The following is a 23785-nucleotide window of genomic DNA, read 5'->3' as shown; positions in this document are numbered from 1 at the left end:
AATGACAATATTTGAATAGAAATATTTGTAAAAGAATTATCTGTTATTTTATTACTTTATATCATGCTCTAAATATTTGGCCTGCTTCCAAATGAGTTTGTAGATCAAATTGCTCATACTGCAGTTCATTGGGCAATTTGAATTTAGTTAACTGAAACTATTTGCAAGAGGTGTGTGAATCATTTTAAATCTGCTTTTTATCATCATTAAATGATAAATTAAATCGATAGGACAAAGAAAGCTATAAACGACCGAATTACTGGTGAATGATAAAATACGCGTTTCAGTGTGCCTTGAGGAAACAGTTGCATGAAATTGAATTATTTTATATGTAGAATTTGATTGGATGGAAAATAAATAATGAGAGTTTAAGATTAATTATTTGCTTATTAACTTGATGGCCCTTAATTGGCGGCATCTCAGTTAAGAAATAAACAATGCTACAAACGATATTTCACAAGAGAATATAATAATAATGCAGTTCTTAAAAAATTTCACTTCTTAATAGCTTAAAATCTTTAATTATAGTTCAGAAAATTACCTCCTTATCTTTTTTTCAATGAATGATTTTTAATACGAAAATAATTGTTAATTAATTGAATAATAATCAGAATAACATAAGGACCAGAAATAATAGCTTATGAAAAAAGAGAAAAAAAATAAACAGTCAAGGGAGTTAAGATGCGTCCTTCTTGGGAGACAAAAAAAAAAAAAAAGCATCATATAGTTGGCTGTGAAAAATGCAAGCCAACAATATGATGCTTTTTTTGTGGACTGTGCCAAATGCAAGCTTGGTTTGCATTCAGAGAAGCAGCTTCACTAAAATGAGAGGAATGTTTCATTTTCGTCTTCAATTATTGCGTCGTAAGACAATCTTCATACTTTCTGGAGCTAGTCTTCGCACAGCTACAACTCAAGTATATTAATGTATCGATTCATTTTTCTGCATTCTTCCTTTTTTCTACTCTCCTCTTGTTTTCTTTGTTTGTCGAACTTTCTATGAGGAAAAATAGCCAAACTAATTTAGAAACAGAACACAAGCTTTTAAAATAATTTCAGGAATTGTTGAAACTCTGCAGTACTAATGAATAATGTACATAATTTTGCAGGTACGTGAACGAAATAAGACAGATTTAGCAATAACTTCAACTTATTTCTCTATGGAAGGGAACAATTTGTACACATGAAAAATAATGAAACGCTTCTATCTACATCTGGACGCAAGAAGAAAGTGTTTGAAATCTCTCCCTTGCGACTTTTACTAAGAGATTCTGATAGGAATTTTTCGACAAGCGTTCATTTAGAATAGGGAATCTTAGGTATATTTGAAGCTATGCCGCAAGTGTTAAAGATTTTTATGCCTTTGTTCAAAGAGTGTGAACTTAAAGTATCAGCAATTTTTAGAGCCAGTGTTAGAAATAATTAAAAAAAAATCAGGACTTGGATCAGGAAATAAGAGGAAATTTTAGAATAATGTAATATGGGTTATTTTAAAATAAAAACTTGGGAATTAATTAGAATTAAATTATGATACATCATTGCATATACAGGATTGAAACAATCCGATACAATGCGTTTCACAAAAACTCGGATCGATTTCGGGCTATATTTGTATATAGAGAGCGAATTTTTTTATTTACATGCTGCATCTTCTTTCTTCTTTACATCTTAGAGGCACATTTAGGGCTGTTTAACCAGGCATAATTGCAGAGAAATAATTATTGACAACTAGAGTCGTTATTGATTAAAATAATTAGATTTCTTTAAGAATATCATCAAGCCTGACTTTCCTCACATTCCTTTAAAACATGAAGAGGATTGAATATAAATTGTCCTTAGAGAATAGATATAAACCCGGTTTCGGAATACTCTCTTTGCAAATCCTTAATTAAGAAGGATTAAATGTCAAAAGGAAATGTTCATCATCTTTAATACGATGCCTCTCTTATCTAATATATACAAGTCCCATGTTCTATCTAATATGATTATTTCTACTCGTCTACCTCTTAATAATTTGAATGATTTGAATCAATGTTTTGAATAAAATGGTGTCAATAGTAAGCAACCTGTTAAACGTTTTCACAGTCGAAGAAAAGACTCCTCACTCAGTAATCTTTTATGATTATGTTTTCAAAAGTTTAAAGATTTTATTCACAAGATTTATTCTTAAGTATAAAAAGATTTCTTTGCTACTTGAAATACAAAACTTTTTTCATACCTCAGATGTCATGATGTAGTTGAGTTGAAAGATGGCACACAGTATAGCTCTAGCAGCGAACAAGAATGAGAGAATAATGGCTTTACTGGAAGAAAATAAACGTCAGTATAAATTGCCAGAATCAATGCAGCTTCATGAAGAAAAGCGAAACATATTCTTTTATTATGAATAAGGGATTTCTATTCTATTTACAATAGGTAGAATCGGATATGCTACCAAATTTAAGTTGGCATTTCCTACGTATTGATTTGGTTTGCCTTTACTCAGAAATACAATTGAAAAATAAAATATAAAATTTGTTGTAATAAATCTAAAAAAATATATTACTTTTCGCACAAGTGCGTTTATTGTTTTACATATAAAAATCTGAGCTTGCATATCCGCTATGGAGTGGTGTGGTTTCTTTATCTTGGGGACATCAGATGCGTGCAACAGATTTATCTGTGAAACGAACTCTCAAATTTCATGATTTACAGCTCGAGAAAAAAAATTATTATTTATTTTAGTTTCAAACTTGCTACACTTTTTTTGAGAAAAAAAACTGCTTTTAAGAATATATTATATGAAATGTATTATATTATATTTCAAATATAATACTGAAGAATATATTATGTGCAAATGGAAGCAACTTCAGAATTATTTTGGATACGGACTTAATTTTGATTGAGTTGTTCAGAAATAGTGCCAATATCTTGGATCCGCTTATACAGTGGATCTTTAGAAAAATCGGATTTCTGACATGAAACCACCTAGTCCCTAAGATAAGATCTTATCACAAGATGACTGTGTTACAAGAAAGAGTAGGAAACAGATAAAATTGCTTTTGACGTTACAAGGCGTTAATTTTGAACATAATTTGAAACGAAGTTCTACCATTTTCATTGGATTAAGTTTCTTTTGATTTCCATATTGCAGAAATAAAATACATCATAATGTGAATTTGGACAGGAATTTGATAAGGATCAGTTCCCATTTTGAAAATTACATACACATTTACCAATTAATTTTCTACGATATTTAAGAATTGTTATTATGTAATTTCAATATTATGATATCAGTATCTTTTAAAAGGAAGCTATAAACACATTTCAATCTTCCAGTCGTATTATTTTAATTTGACGTATTTTTTGCTCTATGGAATTTGCATTATGGAGTTATATTTCAAAATGCACAATTAGAATTTTTTAAAATATATTTCAATTTGCAAATTACTACTGATGCATTTACTCAAACTGTTACATCAAAAGAGAACATTTCTTCAACAGTCTGCAGTTATTTCACTTTCATGTACTAAACCACTCGTACCTAGACACTGATTTCAATATTCAATATGAAATCCACAAAACAGTATCTGCATTCAGTTGCCATAATTGTTTTCTATTTTACATAAATACTTGAAGAAGTGATGCGTTGAAAAAGAAGACTTTAAAGGAATCGCACTTACTGCGTTTTCAGAAGCAGCAGCATGATAGACAAGCTACTAGCGACACAAGCGGAGCTCAAGAGAAGCTTGCGACGCACGTGTTCAACAAGGAAAGTGAAAACTATTAAACCTGTAATGGAAATTGATAATATTGAATTGGTTTGATCTCTCAATTATTTAGTTAGATAACACATTCTATTTGGGGATAATTGTCATGTTGTATAAAAAAAGATCCCAAAAAAGTTTTGAGTTTCAAATAATATTTTAATCAAATCCTCATAAAAATTCTAATTTTAAAAATTTATACATGTACTTCAAAACATAGAAAGTAATAAATTCATGGTAAAATTTGAGTTATACAATTTGAGAAAACTGGGTCTAAAAATATGTTCAAGTAGAGAAAAATGACAATTTTTAAATAAAAACTGTAGTGAAGATTTATTTTCAGCATTAAAGAATTTTACTAAAATAAATATAAAATAAATAAAAGTGATAATTACCTTAATAAATTAAAATAAACAGTCAATCAAAACAAATTAAACAAATGAATAGCAAATTAAGTTAAATTAACTAAAATTTTACTGAAATAAATAGAAAATAACTTTAATAAATAAAGTAAAATAAAGTAACAATTATTCAAATCAATAGCATTCGAAAATTCTTAAAATTTTACAATTATTTAAGAAATAGTTAGTTTAAAACGAATAGTATACAGATTCTGAATATTTCAATTCCTTGATGAAATTTGAAAAGAAACAGTATAATTCTTTTTTATAGAGAAACATTTTATGGGTTTTTTTTTATTGAATACACTACACAGCATTGAAGTCCTCAAAAAAATTATGGGGCACATTCAGAAAGAAGAAAACATAAGGAATGACAGATTTTTAATCTAAAAATAAAAACAATTCAGAAATAAACTTCTTTTAAAGTGTTTGATTTTGACTCACATTATTAAATTATTTTGGATAAGAAAGCAATTCAGCTCAGAATGTTGTGGCTCTTACAGATTAGAAAGCAGTTTTTTAAGAAATATGTTCAAATAAATCAACCAATTCAAAAACAAAACCTGGGAATTCAGCTGCACTGGTCCACAGCATATCAATGTAGTTCTGTCTGGTGAATGTCGCACAAGGAACCGGATCTGTCATACTTTGCATGAAGGTTCCATTTTCATAATCTGAAATTACAGTTAGCTAAAATAAGATTCAACATTGCAGAGAGAGAGAAAAATCAACATCTGAAAATCACCAAAACCGATGAATTCGTCGTACTCAATATCCGAGTATATCAAATTATAGAAAAGTGTATATCATCAGCCGTATTTAAGAACTCTTTTTGGGATATTGCTTCATAATTTCTTCATTTAATTTATAGATTTGCAAATGAGAGGATGTAAATAACTAACAAAAATGAAATCTTTTTTCATCCAAATCGTTTTTTTATTTCAAAAAGACTGGAGAATTCTTACACACTCGAAAACAAAAACAGGGCACTTAAACTGATTGCCCAGATCACAAGTTGCTACAACTTCCTTGTAAACAATGGTGAGAAATATATTTGAAAAATATATTTGTACACAAAATAGAAAAACATTTAATATTTTGTATACGTCTATAATAATTGTTCTGTGTGATTACGGTCTCAAAATCACTATCTAAGTGACTCTCCATTTCAGGCCAGCCATTATGAAGTATATTTGTATTCATTGATGTCAGTATATTTTTTATTATTAATTACCTTGAGATATAGATGTAGAATGTATAGTAAACAGGAATATTAAATTTCATTTAATAGGCAAAGTGTATATTTCTAAAAATATAGAGTCTAGTTGTATGAACTTAAATATTCAAACTGTTTAGTTCTTCTCGTTGCTATAAGAGTCTTGTAGCATTAATTTCAGTGCCTTCATTTCAAGGGAACATACATCAAGCACACATCTTTTTGCCTTGTCTTAACACGGCTTCTTTACCTACAAGGCTGGCAGAGGTCATTTTTTGGATATTGTTTCTGTGACCAAAGTCGTCAAATGTATTGCCTACTCAAACAATGTTTCTAACTATCGTTACTTCTATGAACATTAAAGTTATTAAACAAGGTTCATTTTGAATTACCTTGTCTAATAAATTGAAGTCTTATAAACTTGGGCAAGTTGATTATGATTATTACTCTATTTCTTTTCTGTAATATAGCTGCTTTGGAATAGACGTTTTCATTTTGCATATGATATCTGGATAGAAGCTTTATTCCACCGATGGCATAAAGTTCATGTAGACCTTATTCTTGACAATTCTGTCGTGTGTCACATGTCTCTATGTTAATGTGTCGTGGGAATTTCGAGAGCGGACTGCAATTCCTGTACTCATTTGTCATTTGCTGCAAATCGCAATGACGATATCCTTCCTAGATTAATCCTCGTGCAACAGCAAAATGAATGTCAATACCTCATGTAAAATATTGCCACACAGATAAACTGTACCAGCAGTCCTCATAGCTCAGTGGCCAGTCAGCCGTAATAGTTTAATTCAAGAACTGCTTTTTTAATTAAAATGATATTGTTTATTTACTTTCAAGGCACTTTTAGATCTTTTTATAGTCTTCTTGGTAATCGTTTTAAAATAATGTTCATATATTCAAATACAGAGTTAGATGAATTTATTTGAATATCGTTACAGATGGCTTGAATATTGAAAATGGTGCTTTTCATGGAATAGTTTTATAATATGACAAAAATAATCTCATGTGGAAGAATGAAAATGTTCTTAACGAAGAAGCAGACGTTTTCGAAGCTGTTTCTATCTATAAAATTATTGAACGCTTATTATTATTGAACGAAAGAAATAAACGGGAAAAAAATCATTTTTCACTGGTTCTAGATTAGTATTAATTACAGAGTTGAGGAGTCTGACTCACGTTCTATAATTTAGAAAATAAATTTCTTCTTAAGATACCAAACATCGTTTTGAACTGGACTGGCTAAAGTTAGAATCGGTACTGATATAAAGGTACTTCAGCAAAAATGCCACAAAAAGGACAGAAATATCCAAAATTCCAAATAAAAAATGTCAATTGATGATGTATTAAAAAAAGCAAGTCAAAAGAGATGGAAATGTTACCATCAAATTCTTTTTTCAAATAATACCTAGAATACATAATAAAAGACATTTTGGTAACTACTTCATGAATCAAGTTAGTCATGGTTCCGTCAAGTTAGTCATCGAAATCATCCGATCGTGACCAAAAAACTGTTAGTCATTTTGTACATGGTTATTGTATCAACAACGGTGTTAGAACTAAATACTTTTCTTCAAATTTCTTCTCTCTGAGATTATTAGGAATTCTACAAAAATCCAAAATTGGATTAAAAAAAAATTATGAAGTGAGTATGGACAAATCACTTCACACTAGGTAGCTCCAATACGTAGCTTACCTTTTTCCTAATTTAGTCTTTGTAAATGTTGTTCGGCCACTTTAGATGGAAGAAGTTGGAATGCTTGTATGATGACCTTTGACTTCTGAACGGTTTTTGCGCTGTTATTCTAAGGGTGGTTTGAATCAGGGCAAAAAGTTAATGGTGGTGCTTGCACAAAGAAGTGATTTCGATTTGCTGAGTTGATTATTTTGCTAATACAATTCATTGCTCAGTAGGCCACCTATTCTATCCGAATGCTTTATCAGGTTAGATTTTCCTTCAGGATATTTAATATTAAGTTACCTGATTATCCGCTATGTATAGATTATGGATTATTCGTTACCTGATAATCGTAAATGGGTCATATTTCTTTATATTTAAAATTTAACACTAAGCGTGGAGATCTCTTTGATTATGTATTTGTGTTTCAATGACCTAATTCTTAATTTTTATGTTTAAATACCTAAAATGTATGCATTTTTTTGCATTTATTACTATTTTCCCTATTTGTGAAATTTTTTGAAGATGTAATGTTTTTACCTCTTTCATACCCAAACATTTCATATTTTAGATATCATACTGAATCCCAAAGCAATATCAGCATCATTTTCGTAGAATGTAGACAATTATTAACACCATGATGAAAGACCCTAATTATTGTAAATTAACTTTGTATTAAATAGTGAGAATATGATAAAGCTTAAAAAAAGTAAGTAAAATAGTAAAGAGAAAACATTATGGCCATCTGGTTTGAGAAATCGGAATTGTATCATTTCGTTTATCCCCAATCCACGAAGATCAGCAATTTTCATTTGATTCATAAAAGGAAAGCAAAATATATCAAAGTGATTTAAGAGACGTCTTTCGCTACAGAAGGATTGCAAATCTCACCAGTCATTAAACTCCCTTTCTGGACAATAAGTGGACTTAGAAGGCATATTCCAAAATAACTGAAGGCAGTCGCAAACCTGAAAAAGAATTCATAATATATATTACCACACGCTTATATAGTCACTAGCTGTAACTTTGCCTACATAAACTTGAAACTTCCGTAGGGCTTCATTCTATCGGTTTAGTTAAACGAATTAATCAACCAAGAATGAAAAAAAATACTTAAACTCATCAAATATTGGCATGTAATAAATTTTACTATTTTATCGTAAAGTAAGTATATGTTTTATTCAGCAAAAGAATGCATTTGAAGAGCATTAGGTTAGAAAGAAAGTGCTCGAAGAAACTGTATGTTTTGTTGTTTTATTATATCGTCTACAAAAATTCTTTAATAATTATAGATTCTAATTTTCTATAAGTTAGATTGATAATCACATCAAAATACAACGCAAAAATTACTAAAAAATAAATGGGCCGCTTTATTTGTCATATTTAAACAGAACAACAACCAGTTATTTTCCGATTATCATTCATTGAAACTAAGCATTATTGCTCCTTTTTTTCGGCACAGACTTTTAGGCTGTGATGAAAGGTATCATTTAAAAGCAACCAGCATCGGGTCAACCAAGGCAATCTATTTCTACTCGTTCTTACAAATCAAATAATCAAGTTCCCGGAAGAATAAGAGTTTAGCATGATGATATAAAACTGATCAAAGGGAAATTGCTACTATGACAAATGGACAGTTAATTTTCTTTCATACGCAGCAAAAACATCATCAATAAGATGTATTACATTCCATCAGGAATTAGAATTTTTGCCGTATGATTGAAATGTAGAGGGTTTGTTTCCTATTTACTTTGTAATAGGAAATAGTAATTGTCCTAACTACTAATAATTAATAGTAGTTGTCCTAACTACTATTATTCTATCATTAAAGTTTAAATCAAGATATAGAATAATAAATATTTCACAGAAAAAAAGTTTAGATAAGAATATTTTAGAAGTTACAAAAATATTCTTATATTAAAATATTCAATAATTACCAAAGAGACATGGGTTAAAGTAATAATGCTCATGTGGTAAAGCTATCATATTCATTTGAAAAATTTACTTCAAGATTATCCGAGCAAGAGAAAAGTATTCTAAGGAAATATGTTTGTAACTTTGTTTGCAATCAGGTATCAATATTTTTCTAAACTTCGTTACCTCTTTAATTAGTTATATTAACATCCCGTCTTAAAGCAACACTAGGGCTATTTTATGGCGGACTACGCAATTTTGAAACATGGTCAGATGATGAGGATGACGTCTGAGCTGGCACCCCTGCTCAAAGCTTCCAGGCCACATCAGCGGGAGGATGTTTGGCTCCAACGAATTTAACACGCCCCTTACAGGACGGTTCTTGGAATCGGATCTCGATTCCGAAGCCGAGACATTACAAATTGGCCACCGCGGACTCTCGCTTCTCCTTTTTTACCAAAAATAAAAAATATCTTTCGTTGTGACTGCATAAATATTAAATTTTTATGTTTTTATATACTGAAAGAGAAAAATAAAAGTAAAACGAAAGAAAAGTAAAAAAAATACGAAGGAATAATATTCATAGAACAATATTTTAAAACAGGCTCTCTTCAAATCCTCATTAGATACTGTGTTTCGAAAAAGATTTAAGATTCTTATAGAAACACGAACACAATCAAAATCTTCCTTCCGTGCTTACCATATATACCAAAAGAGTAGAGAAGTTTTTCTATATTCTTTGCCAAGCAGATCCTGGAGGCGTCCTCTCTTGAAATCCAATCCCACTTTCGTCAATTCACCGGGGGGCAACTCCTCATAGTTTGTGGTGGCCATAATTTCCAAAATTTTCACAGCTCGTTCTCTTTGGTCGCTCACCAAATAGAACCTCGCACTTTCTGGATACCACTAGAAAGAAGAACTACATTTATTTCATTTATCATATTTTCATTTCAAATAGGTTTAATTATCTTCAGCAATAATTATTCAAGAATGGGTGTACGTCTTCTAACGGATTTTTCAGAGATTATAACAAAATTTTTGTTGAAGAAATGAAAGAAGGATTATCATAAAAATTATGCAAAAGATAAAGGAACAAATGACGCATGTACTTAAAAGTTGTGTATATCATTCCCCATGGCAGTTATTTTTTTATTTATAATGATTTTGCATATGCAACCAATTTATTAACTGAATTGTGCTCATATTGGGCTAAATGATTCGAAGGAGATCCCACAAGCTCTAAGAACAGTAGAAGTAAACTGTCTCCCAGCATACCTCGTATCCAGGGCTCATGATAACATAAACCTAGGATGAAGTCTTTAAAACTATATTAATGTCCAATCTCTTCCGTGAAAGGTAGAATGAATCATCAGAATAAAGGTAAATCAGTTGTAAATGATTATTATACCCCAAGAGAAGCAAGTACTTTACATGTAAAAAATGTAAAAAACATGTTTTACTTTACATGTAAAAAATGTAAAAAACATGTTTTACTTTACATGTAAAAAATGTAAAAATAATGATAAAAAGTTACATCCATTCCGCCTAAGTATTCAGGAGAATCCAAAAGTTGTAGTAGCATCAGTAGCGATGAAAACTGAGAATGGAATTTTAACGCTCGTAACTGACCACTAATTTAAACACTTACTTGGGAGATACGTTCCCTCATCGGAGTGGAAGTAGTCCCTTCTCATACCATTGCTATTCTTACAAAGAAAGCTAGAACCGATTATTTAAACAAAGACGTTCCTTCTAAGAATCCCTTTATTCGTCCTAATGAGGCAAAAATGAAGGTAACACCAAAAGTAGCAATTAAAAAGTAAAAAAAGTTTATATATTTGCTAAAGAACGTTGTCAGGCATAAAATGAATTGGGCAATTTAAGCCGTAGTGACCTAATTAAAGACATTGGGAAAGTAGGCGGAGATTGTGATTGTGTGACATATCTGAGATGACAGACATGAATTGAATATATGGGATAGTAAATGCAAGCAATCGAGTAACGATGTTTAATATAAGATATATTTCCAAATATGCCTGGCCACTATGAATGATTTATCCGTTTGCATTTAAAGTAATCATTAGAAGTAAAGAATGAAATACATCGCTTATCATTAATATCCATCTAGACTTTTAATATTTTCAGCTTTACTATATTTTAGCTGTGTTTATGATATTCAGATGATACTCACAAAAAGTGGACAGCACCTTGTGAGTATAAGGAACAAAATGCAAAAAGAATTCTTTATCTAGCCTTTTGTTCCTCATCATGAACTCTGCCTTAAACTGAGCCAATGTATATATATATATATATATATATATATATTCTGTTTGTTTATTTATTTATTCATTTCTTTACTTATTTTTTCATTTCTTTATTTATTTTCCATTTCTTTATTTATTTTTCATTTCTTTATTTATTTTTCATTTCTCTACTTATAGTTTTCATTTATTTATTTAAATTTTTTCTCTTTGCTTTTATTTTTTTTCTTTTTCTTTTACTTTTCCGTTTTCAAAGTTTAAACTGCCTATTTTTGGTAAATATTATTATTAATTAATCATTTTTCAATGATACTGTAACTGTGGAATATTATGTAGGCTTTTCTGCTTGAGCCATTTAGACCTTCTCCATTTTTTCTTTTCATGCTCCTTTATTTTTTTGTCCAGGCTTTTTTTCCTTTGGTTGTCTAGCTTTTTTTGCATCTAGTACACACGCATAAGAAAGTTTTTTTTTGAATAACTAGTCTTTTGATAGCTATTTAAAAAATATATTTTTTATTTTAATTATGAGCTTTTAACCGGTGTAACGCCACTTTTGGCACACGCCTAATCATCATCAGAATATTTAGATGATTCTGTGAATGTACAAGATTGATATATATGATTTTGATAGTTAATGATTATAGTTTAAAGATTCAACGAGGTAAATATTACAAATATCAAAAATATTCAAACACTAATTTCCCCCTTTAAGTGGTAAACGAACAATGGTTTGTAAAGCAATATATGTAAAAAATGTTTAATAGCTCTCTAAATAGTTAAATATAGTTTGGAAAGATATAGGTAAATAACGTTCTTGCACACTTCTCTTTAGTTTATATGGATAGATCATTCATGGAGTTTCACTAAAATGCATTATAAAAATATGTTTTATCTCACTTTTACTCATTTACTAATAATTATGTTGCTGATATTTGAAAACTTAAAAAAAAAAAAGGTTAATTGTATCTTAGATATATCCTCACACATGCACATCTTCTCTGTGGATATGTCAGCATTTATTGATATATTCTTTACTTATTTTTTCTCTGCGAAATGATTTTCATCTGCTCTATACAAAGCTTTGAAGAGACAGGTGAAGTCTTCCGTGATGTCTTGTTCATTCAGAATTTGGTCTGCAAAGGGTAGTTTTTGTTCGCCTTTGACTGAACACTTATCTTAGAACATAAAAAGGGAGGATAGATAACAATAACATAGCATGATAACTGAAAAGGAATAAAGGGGAAAAGGAATAGTACAAATCATCGTCACAACATAGATCAGCAAATAAAAAACATAATATCAATATATTTTAATATCACAAGTATTTTTAAAGTTTGCACATTAAATGGGTGAATTATCACCTTTGATTTGCACAAATCCTATTATTTATATAGAAAGAAATAGAGAGAAATCTTTTCAGAATAGGGATGCGAAGAATTCATGTCGATACTTTATTTCATTTGCAAAAGCCTGATGCATTAAATATTGTGCAATATAAGGCTAAAATTACAAATAGAAATATACTGTTATAAACATAAAATAAATGAGTTTTGATTTTTTCATTTCTATCCTAAAGGATGTGATGAATGAAACAAGAGTTAAAAGTAATCATAAAAACCAATAATTCTCAAACCAATGAAACTGAAAAAAATTCCAGTTGAATGAAAAGGATAGAAATGAAAATGTATTTTAGTATAGCTACAAAATAACCTATCAGATAGTTCTGAAATTTGTTGAGCACCAAATTGATTAAGATGTGACCAAAAAAAAAAAAAAAAAAAAAAAAACAAACCAACAACCAAAAACCAACGGAATAACGATTTGCAAATGTTCTATTTATCACTCTCCATTCAGGAGCATAGTTGTCCAACTGGATTTTCAGAGGAGTAACAATATTCATAGCTGTCACTCAATTTTCAGAGGAGAAACAATATTGAAAAATGTCGGACTATTTTTACAGTATTAAGCAACATTTTGGTTACTCATGTTTTTCCATAATATTAGAAATAAAATCTAATGATGAGAAAAACCTGCTTCCTTTTTTGATATTGAATAAATGAGGGCACTACGAACATTTGAACATATCCGTCCAATGTCTTATCTTTAGTGGCACATCGCTTCAAACAGCATTTGAATCGTTTAATAACTTAAAGGAACTGGAAATTAATGTCCCGAGAAAAAAAATTTCAGCTGTAGCTTAATAAAATAGTAGATATTTTATCTTTCTGGGAATGCATAATTTATAAAATATAAATTAATTTATATAATTTTTTAAAATTATTATTTTATAAATTTAATAAAAGACTTCTAAAAATGGAAGAAACAAGAGACCTTCTCATAAAAACAAATCGTTTGCTGCATTTTTCTTAAATCATGTTTTAAAAAAAATGTTGGTAAACAGGTATAAAATTATTTTTATTACATGTTTATACTATAATATCTATAATCATCATGCATATTTTAAATTGAATTTCTATCTAATTCTATATAGAAATACAATGTTGAGATGCTCAAAGTAACGAAAAATATCATGTCATTTTCAGATTTCTAAATCATATGGTATACAATATTTTTTTAAATTATCATAGTATATTAAAATGAAAATAAGTTCGCAGTAATTACCGAAACTTAGCTCACATATTATGTTAATTTTAAGTAGATTTTATTCGTAATTGTTTATTCGGAAAATTGATTGCGTTTGCGAACAAAAAGATTATCGTATTAAACACAAGTTTGGCATGCTATTAAAACAAATACTTGACAAAAATATTTGTGTATTGCTTTATAATGAAAATATCATTTTCTTTCTATATATACTATGCATCTCATAGAGATAATCTTCATTAATAACTCTTATTTCAACGATTTTCATTCTCAAAAATGTTCCTTTTCTCTTAAATTGTAAAATATGCAACAAGTGAACTTTCCTTTTATTTTATCCTTTCCGTGAAAACTGAAAAAAATTATTTTCCTTCTTTGCTAATTATTGATATTTAAGTGTATATGAGATTTTTCATTCGTCTGTATTTCAAATCCAACACTACACGCGACTTCGCAGATTTTATTAGATTCAGCAAAAGCAATATACTTTGCCAAATAATATATCAAAGACTCACCAAACCATAAGAACTGACGATGAAAGGCAAAACTAAAAGTACTATAGGACATATTTTGTGAATCATTCGTCTACAAAGATAGAGTTTATAGTACCAAAGAAAGTTGAGTTCTTTATAGGCAGGTGGCTACATGCCATCAATGAAGACATCAATCGATTTTATAAGATTTCACATTTTTCTAGAGAAATATATGACTTTGTAACTTCATCGTACAAATATGTACATTCTCAAGTTAGAGTGGTCATTGCCATTTTTTATAGCTGTAAATATTCTACTACATTCTGGATGTTTGTTCAGAGTCTCGATTAAGGACATGAGCCACGTGTGTCATTTTACCTATTTATAGAAATATATAGTCAATTTCAGTGATGGATTTATAGAGTTTTGTTTACGCTCGTGGATGTGACGTACCTTGCAGTCTTATTTTGGGAATCTGGTCGGAATGCTTAAATTGTGAAATTGAAATAATTCTGTGCGGAATGGAAATGGTTATCTAAAATAACATTTTATTATCTTACTCATAAGACATAAATCAGTTACACAAAAATTAAATCAAATCTAGTAATATATTTTAGTTTTTTATAATCTTGTATGGCAGTCGGCAAATAGTGTCTCAGCACCACATCTATACAATTTGATGAAATTTTAATGCATATATTATCCATATAATGGCAATTTTATTTATTTTATATGTCTTGCAAATTTTTGAGATAATAAATTCAATTATTTGCATTGTACTTTACTTAAAGGTGAACAATTCAACGTAGGTGGAAGACTGTCCTTTTCTGATGTCACTTGTTATCAGAAAAGGAATAATACAAGGAAGCGAATATATAAACTACAAAACAAAGAGCTAGATAAATAAAATTCGGTACACAGAATTAAAATCTATGGTGTACACACCTATTAAATGTTGAGCCAAATCAAACGAAGGGTTGGCCATCTATCGGTCTGTACTTTTCAAAGCATGTAAACTCGATAACTGAAAGGCGCCTTGACTGAAATATATCAAATTCGGTATGGGATTTTGTGACTACAAGTAGTTTTGTGTCATATTTTTTTTTCAATTGGTTGGGAAAAACATGTAAAAAACATAAATTTCATTTTAGGATAATATTAACAGCATACTGAGATTAATCGCCAAAGAACACTCCAAGGATGACTCTAGAGATTTGGTAAAAATACTGATTCCGAAAGCTTTATATTTTATGACTATCCAAAACCAATGCCATGCAAGGTTTTCTCTGGGTAATACCTTTATTAGAGTGTATGCGAGATAGTTGGGGTGAAAACTCGCACTGCTTTTCAATGAGATTATTTTATCACTTATTTTGGCAATTACAATTTACTTACAAATATTTAAAATTCTGTCAGAAAACCTGGCTAATTACAAATTGCAACAACCACAATAAAAATTCAATTTAAAATAATTATAAAAAAAGAAAATGATAATTTTTTTAAGCTAAGAAAGTTAGTTAGGATTTATTTTTAATATTTAACTGCTTAAATATGTTATTTAAAAAAATAAACGTTACATTGCAATTTGAATACAACAACTGTACAGTAAAACTTCGAAAAATAATACGGTACAGTTCGCATCAAACGAATTCAAAGTACTTAAAAAGTGATAAATTATTTATTGCTCTTTTATTGAATGCATTGCTCAGGGTAGCGAATCTGCAGACTAATAAATACTAGACACCTAAGTGACGTCATCTGAAAGAGAAAAGTCTCGGTGAAAGCTAGGTAAAAATGCCTTTAAATGAAAGAGAACGAATAAAGACATTTTTTTTAACGTTCTTTGACATCGAATGAATCACAAGAAATCGGAGTTACATTCGATAATTTTTTTTTTAAATAAGAGCTTCAGCGATCAGAGAAAAACTGAAATAAACGACGCTTTCGAATGGATTGATTTTCGATGTATTAACAATCAAATCAAAAGAATGAGTTCATTTAAAAAAACTTTATTGTTGATAAAAAAATAATCAAAATGGAATTACTCACTTTTAAAGACATTATCACTATGAGACAAGGAACAGAAGCAAAAAGTAGAAGAATTCTCCAACTACCAATAAATTCCATTACGAGCCACATCAAGAGTACAACGCCGAGAGATCCGAGAGACCAAAAGTACTGTCGAGAAAATAAAAAGCACATTTTCAAACAGAATATACATGACATTCATAACTTTATTTTGGAATGAATGTAAGAGTTTCAATGTTAATTACATTTTGAGTAGTATTGAGTTGTACTGTATCAATATCAATGCAGTCAAATCTGAGTGCAAATTGGACATAAATAAATTTTGGTGTTACAAAATTTTTAAAAATAATGAAATAAATCAAACAAAATAAATTAAAATCGAGCAAAATGTTTGATGTTTTCAGAATACAATGTAAGATCATTCATCTATATTTTTTCTTTTCCTATTCCCCCCCCCCTAATATTTGCCAAAATTTTCTAAATGAGATAAAAATTACTTTTTAAAATTGCATCCTATAAGAAAATATAATATTATTTTGCAAAATTTAAACTTTAAAGATATTCAAACTATTGTGCGATGAAACAATAGATAGAATATGACCACGAAAATGATGCAGATATTGAGATTGTGTATAAATTTTAAAAAAAATTGTTCTGTGTCCTTATTAGACTCAAAAATAGACATCATGTCGCTAATCGTAGACAAAAAAAAAAAAAAAAAAAAAAAACCATTCAATTTTATTATTATTATTTTTTTTCTCTATTTTCCTACATTCCTTTCTTTCTTAAAAATAGTTTGACGTAAAAACTCCTCCAAATAGAGTTTCGTACGCTTGCTGCGTGCTATTCAATATAATTTTCTTTGTTCTCTTCTCATAAATCACTTATTCAGAAGAGAAGAGGAACAAGCGAATATGTTACGCAATGCATTCCGTTTCGGCATTTATGAATAAAAAGAATTTTGCAGATACTCTATACTTATTTTTCTAATATTGTTAAAACTAAACTTTTAATATTGTGTCAGAATTTAGGTTTAATGCAGAATAAAAGACAGTCTGTTTTATTAAAAAAATATTTTTTAACTAAAGATAATTTTTGGTGGTCTTATTCATCGTTAATCTGGTATTTTATTTGGTAGAAAGAGTTTTAAAATGGAAAATTATTTCAACAATATGTGTTTTCTACACTGCTAACCATCAGTCCCCTTTTTAGATTTGCTAGTTTACTCCATATAACTAAGATTTGTCGAAGCTCCAGTCAATATTTGGGTATCGGCGTCAGTGCTCTGAAAGAACTATTAATATCTTACATACTTATCTAACGACATATATAAGATTCTGAATTTCTTGAATATTATGAGCAAAAAAATCCTGCAAATACTAAAGTTTATTTGTCGATATAAAGATCTGAAGGATATTCATTCTAGGGATGTAATTTTTTAAGTGCCAAGTTGTTGTTATTTATGACACTTGTCTTAGACAAGAACGTTGACGAAGTCAGCAATATAAGCCAAGTTGGTGCAGTAGCTTCTGAGGGTAAAGGCCCCTAAACACCCGAGGGCAGAAGTCTGACTTCTAGCTCATATGAAGTTGACACTCACTCACTCGCTTGCACAACTCCTTTTTACAGGGAGTCTCTTTCACACACCTCATAGATAGAACACGTGATAGAGAACAACCATGCCCGAACCATAACTCGACCCCGGGACACCCACATAAGGAGGAAGACGTGCTATCCTTATGCCAGGACGCCGGCTTTAGTGCATAATTCTACTTATGAAAGAAATTGTATTCAATTTAGAGATTACACTTTACATTATTCATTATACATTATTGATATAAACAATACATTAAGCTAAATGTCAGGAATTTCTATTTCATTTAATTTGAAATAATTAAAACTTTCAAATAGATCCAAATTAATTCTAGAAAATGATATAAATAATTTATCCATAAATATTAGTAAATAACACTAAGACTGATAATCAAATGTGTTTGGTTATTTACGCAAATTAAGGTTCCAAACAATTTGTATTTGTTCATAAACCTAGTAGTTGATTACGGATATATATTAAATTACTTCTTATACATATTCAGAAGTAATTCAAAGTAATATATATGTTAAATGAATTACCCTGAAAACCGGTATTTGGCAAACATCAATATTTTCCAGTTAATACTGTCATTCTTCTAGTAGCTTGGAGTGTGTCCAGAATATTTCCCAAATATCATTATTTCTTATTTACATCGGCCAATGTCCATATTCAGCATGCATTAAGGATGAGTGTTGAAAAAAAGTTTTTATTGTATTAAGACAAAACTGCGACTATTTAAATCCTATTTTATTATCAAAACATATCGTAAACATATATATGTATTAAAATCGGAGAAAGCTTAACTAACAGCACATGCAAATAAATCACTGGATTTAAAACATGCAATACATTCTAATTAATAAGAAAAAATAATAGTTATAAACTTGCACCAAAATTATGCGACTAACATTATACAATTTTATTTATTGCAAATTATTTTCGCATGTCTGAATATGTCTCCTCGGCTTCTGCGTTTGTGGATTAGCTTGTCGATAATTCGTATGTATAAGAATATAATCGAAGTCTTTCTCCGGCCTGATTGGTATGTATCAACATTCATCAAAGAATACTGATGTTCGCTAAATTGTGTCTTTCACGGTCACATACATGGAAATACCACAATAACCAATGTAACGAAAAAGAATAGAAAATAATCAAAATAATGGAAATACTACAAACGAATACAAGAATCTTATGGCCACTTTTAGCATGTAATACAGCTTGAATTCGCACGGAAATCGAATCACACAAGTCCTGAATAGTACAATATAACTGTAACAATATTTTACTGTTTTTCATTGTGAAAGTTGTGTAAGAGATGCGTGTGGAGGTTATCAATTCAGGGTTGAATGCCCTAAAACAGTTCGTAATTGTTCGATTCTACTAAGCTCGGAGGCCTGTCTGGGATAAAGTAGATATTTCGCTTCATCCCCATGTTCATGAAAACACGATTGGACATGTTCTGCTGCATGACTAGGAACATTATCATTCTGGCAAATTTTGTTTCCTGTAGGCAGAATTTAATCATAGAATGGACCTGGACAGATGAAACTTTCCTATACTTCTACCTAGTTATCCTTCCTTTCAAAGTTACGATTGGGACAGCAGAAAACCATGACACTATTGCCACAAATCATAATAAATCAGCAGCCATTCCTGACAGCTGGATGGATGGATGGATTGTTGGTTTTAATGGCACAAGAGCCAAAATAGGCTATACTGCGCCATACATATGGTCCTGACAGCTGGAAAGAGACAGTTGCGATCATATTCTTTTACAGGTGTGTTCCAAACATGTATCCATGTTGTTATGCATGAAAGTTGGAAAGATAATTCACCTGACCATATAATTGTCATGATTCGACTTCACTTCTCAAAAGACCGATATGTGTGGTCATGGCACTAATGTAGACGACGTTTAGCATCAAAATTTGTACAAGTAGCGTGGGGTTTGCTTCTTCGCAGTACATTATCTGTTTATGAAGGCGCTTCCTAACTGTAATTATTGCCACTGGAGAAACCAGATGCCGAATGAGCTCTGCGGTCTCTGTCTGTAGTGCTGTTGTTTTCTTTTTAAATATTATAATCCGCTTTTTTCACTCAGCTTCTCCTTCCGTCCACTTTACCGAGTTTGTTTTGCCGTGCTGTATGACGCTGCCATGACTTTAAACCCATACCTCTAAAAACGCCTAAAAACTGGGTTGTTTCGTTCACAGTTGCTCCAGATACTCGAGCTCCTACAATTTGATCTCATTGAAAGTTTGTGAGGTCTAACATTTTACGCTTTTCACAAAACCCCAAGGCGTATACAACTCCAGTAAAGCGACCTTATATTACCTTGATATATACTTTTTATGTTAAAAAAAGTGGTAGTTAAGATTATATTTTAATGCCTATTGTACGGATTCTTAAATGTCACTTCAATTCACAGGTGTTTTTATTATTTTAATGACCACCTGTATATTTGTGAAAGCAGAATATTACTAGATATATAGATATGCATTTCATGCATGTATAATTAAATTTGTGAGTAGAATTTTAAACCTGTTACTTGTTAGTACTTTAAATACATTGGCGTGTCTGACTCTTGCGTCGAAATAAAAAAAAAATATTCTGAAACAGGTGATTAAGTCTGAAAAATAATTGATTTAAAAAGTATTATTCGGAAATGCTTAAACATTTAGATATTAATTAAGTTCTTATATGGTAACTGAAATATCAAGAAAATGGTCCTTGCCAGGAGGTGTTACTTAATTAGGAGTTTAAGTAACATTTCCTGTTCAATTTACTTAATAACTATTGACAAGTAAGTCTATTTATTAATTAATAGATCTTGAACAGTTTAATTAGCAATGTGATGTACGTAGCGTCATCCTGGCGGCGCTCGAGTCATCACTCAACAACCAATAAGAAGCTATCTGATTCCCGCCATTAAAACTGCATTCAGTACTATAATAGCGTTCATCGATGTAAAAGCGGCCCATCGTTCGTCCAGTTCATTAAATTCGTTTATGTTAAATGAGTGTGTGATTCTTGTAATATGAGTCATCTCTAAGCATTCATCTCAACAGGGCTTTCCCCTGGGACCCGTGAGGGATATTTGATTTGATACATAATCCGATTAGTAGAGGCCTGTTTTTCGAGCCAGAGTTAACAAGTCTCTACAGTAATACTAAGTCCGTTTTAATAAAAGTTGCGCAAGAAATATTGGAATGAATCTTTTAATTTAGATTTTATCCTTGCAAATCACTGCAACTCAGAATGATAAGGTTCAAACACAAAAAGAGTCATATAGCATTCGAATGGGACAATAATTAAATTTATCTTCACCTTTCTAAAAGTTTTGATAAACGGCGAAGAATTTAAATATTTTCTTCTGTAAGTAAATAAATAAGTAAAAAAGTAAGTAAGTGTTTTACTTTACATGTTAGTAGCCCTGATTAGAGAGGTATGCTTTTAATTCTGCACGAACGTCCAATTTTAAATTTAAAAAAAAACTCATTTTAGAGAAATCAATTAATTTGAACCTTTCTCGATTTATTGAAATTCTCTGAATATTTTTTTGTAGAAAAGTGAAAACATTTACATAAAAATGTTTCTTTACAGACAAATGGTTTTATGCCAACAGGTGAAATAAATAGTCCGCAGATTACCTTAAATAAACCTAGCCGTTTCGCTGTTTAATCATATGTACACAGTTTCTGAGACGAATACATCAGAAAACTTTTTTGAATGAATGAATAACATGAGTTGAAACATCTTTTTATGCAATCTTTGCGTGATTCAATAGTATGCACGATATTATACTTTTGTAAATAGTAGTATCTTGCTTTCAATCACCCATAAAAGAATTTCAAGATAGATTAAAATGACAAATGCAAAAAAAGTATTTTCCATACACGTTTCACTAGTAATTCAACTAAAAAATGCAGAAATTAGTCATATATGAGGGAAGAATAAGGGTGATGTTAATATATTCTATTTTAGATTTTGAAAAATAGTATTGAAAAGTATAGTATTGATTTTGAAAAGAAGTATTTTAGACAGAAATAAAATCTTTAAAAAATAAAATATTTCCAAAACATTTTGGAGAGATTCTGGAAAAAATATCAAATACCTAAAATACTTCTGTTGAGGAATTATATGAAATACATTTCATACTCGGAACAAAATTTGAAAGATAAATGACTGTACTTGGATCCTTCTCATATTTGATTCAGTGGCGATGCAAATTAGGCATGTGAAACTTTCACTTTCACTTTTATTTGAAATGATTTTTTTTTAAAAAATTTATCTACTTTGAGTAAATTTCATTTTTTCTTGTAAAGATCAAATTTTTGTTACAGATTTCCTATTCACTTCCTGTAATAATAGCATTTTGAAATTTTACTTTTGATTATGCGTTCTCAAGGATATTATATTATCACAATATTTTCAGAAATATTTATCAATTAATCGATTGATTTAATAAAATCAGGATTCTATAATCATGAATCATGAAGTGACACATTAGATTTTAGAACAAAAATTATTCCATGGTATTTATGAAAACTAAAATTTTGGAAATTTTTTTAAAAAATTACTTTAAGATGCAGTGGTAAAAGATGTTTTTTAAACCCCTTTGTTTAAAACCAATATTTATTAAATTTATTTGCTGAATTAAGATTCCATTTTAATTTTGTGCGAAGCAGATAAAGAAGATGAAATCTGATTAAAAACAATATTACATTTCTTAGCCTAAGACATAATTCCTCTAAAAAAATAACAAACTTTCTTTTCGTCATATGAACTCTGAAATAAAATTCGAACATATGAACTCTGAAATAAAATTCGAATCCAGTTAAGTCTGACCAAGAGGAGGGATGAGTTTTGAAGAATCTAGTATACTATAATTAGTGCGCATTGTCAGCTGCTTAATGTATCTTCTTCTTAATTTTACTCGTTTTTCTTTTTCACTTATAAAAAAGAAAACAGAAGCCTCTAACATAAATCATTGTAGCATGATAATGCTTTTTTATCATTATTCTAACATTAAGAAAGGCACACGAGTGGAAAACGTTTTATGAAATAATAAAATTGATTTGAATTTCATTATAACCATATTACAATTTTTTAAAAAAATAATTTTGAAAAAAGTATTAAATTAAGCCCCCCCCCCAAAAAAAAAATACAATTTAGATTAAAAGGTGGTAGGAAATGTTTTTTTTCTTTCTGGAATTACATGCTTCAAACCTATTGAGGAGGAACACTAAAATTTCGTTTAATTTTGAATCAATTTAAAGTCTAATTAAAGTTTAGAGAAACGATTTCTTATAAAGAGATGCTTCCTAAAAATTAAAATTACAAAGTGCGGGACATAAGTCTTATCTCTAAAATATTGCACTTTACATCATGAGTTACATATCATGATGTAGTTTAAAATTTTTTCAGTTTACTGAAGGCATAACAACTTATATATATTATCATGCTAAAACGAACTGAGCTTCTGAAGAAACCTCATAATCGAATGATTTTTAATATCGTTTTTGGATTTATTATCTGCGTTAAATATTTAAAATTTCTGTTTGATTTTTTCTAATTTTCTTATTAATAGCTTTCAAATTTTTGAACTTTTTTTTTTATTTCATAAAACAAAATTCCACCAACATTTCTCAAAAATATATCGAATAACACGGCGTAATACACTACATACCATTAAAGGGGTAATATAACATTTGGAATAGTAAATAAAAAATATAGGGGTTTAAATGCAATAAAGGAATATAAATTACCTACACATATGAAGAACCCAGCTCTTCCACGAACATTAGTAGGACAGTACTCGCTGTTTAACGTCACTCTGAAACAAGGCGAAAATATTT

General features: G+C 29.7%; 1 protein-coding gene across 1 annotated transcript in view; it reads right to left on the bottom strand.

Annotated features, from left to right (window-relative positions):
• LOC129969204 (synaptic vesicle 2-related protein-like) overlaps positions 1 to 23785 on the bottom strand; it is a 50896-nt gene that overhangs the window by 5517 nt on the left and 21594 nt on the right. Inside the window, exons 6-12 of the mRNA XM_056083650.1 lie at positions 23700 to 23763; positions 16352 to 16480; positions 9668 to 9873; positions 7945 to 8021; positions 4711 to 4821; positions 3663 to 3771; positions 2219 to 2303 (exon numbers count right to left, since the gene is read on the bottom strand). Of these exons, the coding sequence (XP_055939625.1) occupies positions 2219 to 2303; positions 3663 to 3771; positions 4711 to 4821; positions 7945 to 8021; positions 9668 to 9873; positions 16352 to 16480; positions 23700 to 23763 (781 nt within the window). The remainder of the gene's footprint in view (positions 1 to 2218; positions 2304 to 3662; positions 3772 to 4710; positions 4822 to 7944; positions 8022 to 9667; positions 9874 to 16351; positions 16481 to 23699; positions 23764 to 23785) is intronic.

Source organism: Argiope bruennichi, chromosome 5 (assembly GCF_947563725.1).
Source record: "Argiope bruennichi chromosome 5, qqArgBrue1.1, whole genome shotgun sequence".
Classification (NCBI taxonomy): Eukaryota; Metazoa; Arthropoda; class Arachnida; order Araneae; family Araneidae; genus Argiope; species Argiope bruennichi.
Note: the sequence above shows the minus strand (reverse complement) of the source record. Positions and strands in the feature narration are given on the sequence as shown.